This window comes from Lacerta agilis, chromosome 11 (assembly GCF_009819535.1).
Source record: "Lacerta agilis isolate rLacAgi1 chromosome 11, rLacAgi1.pri, whole genome shotgun sequence".
Taxonomy (NCBI): domain Eukaryota; kingdom Metazoa; phylum Chordata; class Lepidosauria; order Squamata; family Lacertidae; genus Lacerta; species Lacerta agilis.
In genome coordinates this window covers 21,777,079-21,783,766 of record NC_046322.1, presented here as the reverse complement: position 1 = coordinate 21,783,766, position 6,688 = coordinate 21,777,079, and the positions used below count along the sequence as shown (strand labels likewise).

Sequence of the window (6,688 nt, the reverse complement as noted above, 5' to 3'; positions counted from 1 at the left end):
GGGCCTTAGTTTGGGGACCCCTGTGATAATGCATATATCAAATGTTAAGTTGCATTTGGATAATAAATAGCACAGGCTGATGTGAACACAACATACAACAGCACTGGCTAATCCTCCAACACAATGTAGGACATTAACATTTACACATTCAGTTATGAGAGTCAAGAGGGCATGGGGGTTAGTGCCTCCACAGCAGCTCAAATGTACAGCGCCCCTCAGGATGTGGAGGCACTAATCCCCATGCCCTCTTGGCTCTCATAACTGAATGTGTAAATGTCCTACATTGTTTTGGAGGATTAGCCTGTGCTGTTGTGTGTTGTGTATGGCACAAAACAAAACGCAGGTAACGCTGTGGGTTAAACCACTGAGCCTGGGGCTTGCTGATCAGAAGGTTGGCGGTTCGAATCCCCGTGACGGGGTGAGCTCCCGTTGCTCAGTCCCAGCTCCAGCCCATCTAGCAGTTCGAAAGCACGTCAAAGTACAAGAAGATAAATAGGTACCGCTCCAGCGGGAAGGTAAATGGCGTTTCCGTGCGCTGCTCTGGTTCGCCAGAAGTGGCTTAGTCATGCTGGCCACATGACCCGGAAGCTGTACGCTGGCTCCCTCGGCCAGTAATGCGAGATGAGCGCCGCAACCCCAGAGTCGGACACGAATGGACCTAATGGTCAGGGGTCCCTTTACCTTTTTATGGCACAAAAAGATACTGGGAGAGGGGGAAGAATAATCCTCAATGTAACAAATACAGGGGCTCCTTTCATGTTTTTAACCTGGAAATTCTAAAAGGCGTAACGAATGATAAGAGGTGGGTTAAACTTATCAAGCTGAGCTTCACTAACCAGGCAAATCTGCCATGGAATGATGTGAGCAATGGGCCTACCAAGGCCAAATATATTAAGAATGACACAGACACCATGCTTGTATTCCCGTGCCTGCAGCTCTGCCTTCTTGAGAGTCACAGCTACTGTCACTGCTGAGAGCCTTGACCACCCTTTCATTGTCAAAGCTATAGGCCAAATAGGGTTCCTCAAATAGGTCTCTAATTACCTCTTCTTAAAAGTTACAACTCAAACATCAGTGATCATAGGGCTGCAAACTATCAGAAGAGTTGAGTACCATCTTCCAACACTTGGTCCCTCAAGACTAGATTTTTCACACTACATCCCCATCCAGACAATTTAAAAAAACAACGATTTATTTAGGGTTATCACATGTTCCCCTTTTCTGGGACATATCTTCTTTTTCATGGGTAGGTAAAATGAGAGTCCATAGTAAAATGAGAGTCCATAGTTAAAAGCAGACGTCAGCAAATGTGTCCTCTTCAAAAAAACCGAGGGTAGGCAAATTTAAAACTACAGAGGTGTTTGGGTACTAACCTGCATAATCCACATTTCAGCATGTTACAAAAAACTCTATGTAGGTAGACATGAAAGTGTACAGTCTGTGTGTGCTTGGGGCTGAGGGTTGTTCCTGCCTTGAAATATGCATGTTGGGATGAATGTAATATTTAAAATGGGAGAGTATATATGAATCCCATCTCAATATGGGAAAGTGAAAGGGAAAAAAACAATCCACAGTGTCTATCTCCCTGTAAAATATTTCACTGGGATACAACAATGTTTTGTTTTGTTTTTTAGTTGTAGTTGCTGATGTCAAGGAGTAAGCCATAAAAATAAGAGGAACCCATGGAACCCTACAGGGAACCCCTAGCAGGGAAGAGGTCTTTTCTCTTTATATATACTGAATGTCAGAGAACCTCTAAGGTGTAGTGCAACTATAGAGAGGATTCCCTCTTCCTTCCAGCTTGCTATACTTGGGATGCGGGGTGCTCATTGTGTGTGATAACTGGCTAGGATACTGCAGTGATTCAATAGACACAGTTAGTTCAAATTGTCCTTCTAGTCTGTAACTTCATTAATAACCAGTGTTCTTCATCAAACTTTCAGAATATTCTTCCTTTTTTTCTCTATGCTGAAGAAGCCTGGCTTTAAAAAACATTGTCTCATAAAAATAGGCCCTACATTCCTTGCAGTCATTCCAGTTCTTATTTATATTCTGTCCAAGTTTCACATTCTTTCCCTTTTGATTATTTCCATTCCCACGTTATCCATCCAAATAAACATAGCAGCTAAATAATTTGCCTCATAACTTGCCTTATGTGGAAATCATCATTCTGGTATCTGAACTCTGCGCTATTCTCACGTCTGCAGTTGGCAGGCCTGGTTGCTGGTATCTATGGGACAGATAGGTAAATGGGGCTTTGAAGTCTAGGCAGTTTGTGTGCACTGCATGATACTGAAAACGCTACCCTCTTGAGTTTTGCATGTTGCTCAGTAGTTTCGTCCCATGCTTGATAATACATATATAGATAAATATTTAACTGTGTATCTTTTTTTCCCTTCCCCCAACAGCTGGCTTACCCCTTGCTGTTCTAAACTTGGCAAAAATAAAGCCGTATCAGAGGGGCTTTTTCTGTAATGATGACAGCATCAAGTATCCGTTCCATGACAGTACCATCACATCCACTGTCCTCTACACAGTGGGGTTCACTGTGCCCATTTGCTCTGTAAGTAGCTGGCAGCTGTGTGGGGAGAGTCTGAAGTGTGTGCTGAGAGCTCATTATTTGACCAAGTCTTTGAGAAAAGAAAAGGAGAAGGCTTGGCTAAAATGTACTTGGCTGACTAAACATTTGTAGTAACAGAATGAGAAGCCTCTGTGAAACGCATTAATAAAGCAAGGATGGTGAGCCTGCCCCATCGCCCCATTTCAACTCTCATTAGCCCCAGTCAGGGATGATTGGAGCTGTATTCCAAAACTTCTGAAGGACACCAGGTTGGGGAAGTTGCTCTGTTTAGTTGTAAACCAATATAATTGTTTGCACAATTAGTGTGCACTGTATGCTTCCTTGGGAAATGTGTACATTTCAAAATGGGAAGCCACTTTAATCACTTATTTGAATATTGTTGGGAAATTTAAATTGGTTATATTATTTAAATTTATCTTAATTGTCTTGATTTAAAGCAATTCACCTTGGAACCAATTAAGAATCTCTGCTTTCGTGTTGAAGGGACTGCTGGGTGAATGAATGAATGAATGAAGTGAGTTTAGAAAAATGTGTTCAGTTAAATAGGCAGGCTTGTCTTTGTATTTAAAATTATGCTGCATTAAGAATGTCTGTATGAGGTACGTTCAGTTAAAATGACGATTTGAGAGCCTCAGCACTTCCTTAATTTAAATGTAAGATGTTTAGCATGACCCCTTTAATATAAGATTCACTGAATTAAGTTGTGTTTACTCCTAAATAACTGTATATGGGATTTTATCCTTGGGGCCATGGGGGTGTTTGTGAGATATCCAAACCCATTTTTTACTCACGCACAACCTTTTATCATTGAGATTCTGAGCTACGGCTATTGGAATTGTTCATTAAAGGCTCTTGCAAATATAGCGAAGTGTAGACTAGCAGAGTGTTTTAAGAGTCTTACTGTTAAAATAAAATGAGGACCACCATTGAAATACCTTGAGCAGTTGAAATATACCTAACTGCTAAGATCACACTAATTTGTTACAGTAAACTTTTTCTTGGAAGTAATATTTCATTTTCAGTCTACACTACCCAAAGTCAATAGTGCTCATATGTTTGCTCTTTACTTCAGACACATAACTTTACAGTGTTAATACTCCAGATCTCTCTAAAAGCAAATAAAATTCTTGCCTCTTAAGCTTGTACATGCTGCTGACACTTAATGCCCAAATAGTTTACTTCAGCTGGAAAATGCTGTTGGGATATAAGAATGCCATTTGCTTTTTCGTATAAAGAAAGCCACTTTGGTTTAAACTGTACATTCATGCACAGTTTTGCCAACATTATTGTGTATAAATACACACCTCTCTTGTCATATGTAAACCTAGAAAGTAAGAAAATGATTTCATCTTTGTCAAGAACATAGAAAATATCATTTAGTTTCAGTACAGCATATTTGGAAAACAAGGTTATGCACTGAAAACCGGTGTGAGGAGAAATAGTATGCAATGTAATGTATGGGTCATTCCACATCATGTCAACCCGATCATGTCACCCACTGTCTCAGATTTTGATGACACTTGGTGTACACCCTTCCCTTATGGTTGAAAGAAACCCCCTTAATTCCCCCCCTCTATCTTAAATGGTTTTAATTTTATAGCACTTCAAAGTTTTGTGAAATCTGCATTGTCTGTCCCTCTTGAGACCCTTGGCACATGTACATTTTATTTATTTTCTCCATAACCAATGATCAGATCTCTTTGAAATTTTACACAGAGCTCAATAAGAGGATGAGGATTTCAGGAAAAATACACCAGCAATCAAAAGATTTTATAAATGTACTTTTTTGGTGGAAAACCTAGGTTTAGAAAACCTCAATTTTCAGCATGTGGGTATGATGGAACCCCAAGTTTTTGATGTTGATTTTTTTTGCAAAGACATGCTCTTTCTCGACAAAGAATGACATTTATGGGTTTTTTTATTTCTTGTAACGAAAATTTTGTTTTTTTGACATCGTGGAGGGGAAATGGCTAGTAGGTACAACTTTCCTACAATCCATAGCTGTAATAGAAAAAACGAATGAAACCAAGTTGTTCATCATAAAAATTAACATAATATTGGTTATTATAAGTTCCCCCCAAAAAAACCCTTTTTTGTGTTGATTTGATGTGGAATGAGCCCATGGATGAATTTGCTACATTATGTAGTATAATAGAAAATGGATCTAAATTATGCAATTCAAGGATTCTGAGACAGATAAAACCTTGGCTAAAAACATCAGCAGCTGTCCTCCTTCAAAATATTAGCAAGTGTCTCTAGGTTCTAGACAGGCTTGAGCTCTGAAACAGAAGACTGTCTGCAGTGGTTTACATTATAGTTGCTGTGACTTCTTGATTGAGAATCGATATCGTTCAGCTCCCCACCTAATAATCTAAGGTATTATCCACACCATATATTTAAAGCACTCTTATACCACTTAAACAGATATGTCTTCCCCCAAAGGACTCTGGGAACTGCAGTTTACCCCTCACAGAACTGTGGTTCTGAGCACTCTTAGCTACTTGGGGGGAAAGCTGTGACTGTTAAAGTAGTACATGAATTCTTTAAATGTATGGTGTGAATGTGACATTAGATTCCCCCACCTCTTCCAAGGTAATGGAGAATAACGTCTGTGAATGTGTTCTTAGCAATTCAGTTTAGAAAACAACACCAATGAGTGACTTGGATAACACAACATGTTTCAGATACTCGCCTATGCCCCATGGTTAATAACTTTGCCTTGTTCAAGAGCACCATTGACTTTTCCCAAAGGGTAGCCAACTTGGTCTATTGTAGCAAAAAACAAGAAAGAGTCAAGAGCCATAAGAAATGGGTTAGACTTTAAGGTGCCATAGGATTTTTCTTTCTTTATCATCTTTAAGCTAATTGATGTTGTGGGTTAGGTTTTCCACTATGGCTAATTTCCAAACACGATCATACCAGTTAGTTACTGTAAATGCCAGGGACATTTTCCATCCTCCCACTACTGTCATTCTGGCAGCTGCTAATAAAAGAATAATGAAGTCTCTATAGAGCACTTTGGAAGGGAAGGGTATGGCTAAAGGATATCTGGACACAGTGTGATTCGTGAATATATCTTGGATCCCAAAACTAAGCTACATGAAGACAATGCTACCACGTATGAGCGTAAGAGCCCTGAACAGAGCAACTGCTCCAACAGTTAGGAGACAGAGTTTGATTCATATAATTTAATCCTACTGTGAAAAACCAGTAGTGCACTATCTTGAATGTTGTCTCCCGTCCTGTGGCTGAGATGGCTTTAAAGGGAGGGGAGGACCACAGAGAGTACCATATCAAGTCTACAATGGGTTCACCAATATCTGCTTCCCAGGCTGTTTTTAAACTTTGAAATTTTCCATATTTGATTCCAGTAACATAAATTAAAGAGCAGAAACTACTCCCTTGCACTGATTGTGTTTCCTGAGCCTGTGATCGAGGGGGTTGAGAAAACAAAAGTTAACAACAAACTGAGGCACTCTGCTGTAACTCAGATTAACAGCTGTTTAATGAATGATAGAGATTGGCAGCAGCACTCAATTTTTTTTTATTTTTTTTTACCAAGGCTTGCTATGTACTTTAAGTGCCCAAAGCCACTGCCTTTCAGGGTCTGGCAATGAGGCAAGAAGCTGCACAGGTGTTTTAAATTTCCCATTAACAAATAAGTCATGCAGATGAACAAACCCTGCCTCCTCCCAGACCCCAACGTGACCATAACACTTTGGGCAGGAAAATTTTGGATGATCTAGGTAAGGGTGTAGGGGGGAGGGCATTGGAGCTAAAGCCTGCTCTCATCTCCTCCACACATACAGCCTAGTAAGAAGAATGGGATTTTCAAGACTTTGGAAGGCATGTTGAGAAAGGGTACCAAAGGGCAGGGTTTAAAATCTTGGGGACACATGGGAGTAGTCCATTGTCCCAGGAGACATCTTTGCTATAGTTAATAATGGGTAACAGTTGCCTGAGTTGGCAAGGTTCCCAATATAGGCATAGATTAGTGATCCTTATACCTCAGTTCTTAGCTTTCTTTCTTTCTTTTCTTTTCTTTTAAAATACAAGTTTATGAATCCATGATCTTTCCCCTCGGTGAAAGAAACCTTTAGAGAGAGG

General features: G+C 40.0%; 1 protein-coding gene across 4 annotated transcripts in view; it reads left to right on the top strand.

Annotated features, from left to right (window-relative positions):
• The window catches only part of PLPP1 (phospholipid phosphatase 1), a 92,061-nt gene that overhangs the window by 22,131 nt on the left and 63,242 nt on the right, over positions 1-6,688 (top strand). Inside the window, exons 1-2 of one of the 4 annotated variants that reach the window (XM_033163758.1) lie at positions 2,218-2,245; positions 2,409-2,563. The exons of 2 other annotated variants lie outside the window; for them this stretch is intronic. In XM_033163758.1, coding sequence (XP_033019649.1) covers positions 2,233-2,245; positions 2,409-2,563 — 168 coding nt within the window. In that variant the 5' untranslated portion in view covers positions 2,218-2,232. Of the gene's footprint in view, positions 1-2,217; positions 2,246-2,408; positions 2,564-6,688 lie in introns of those variants that run through there. One more of the 4 variants, XM_033163756.1, reaches the window with a different exon arrangement.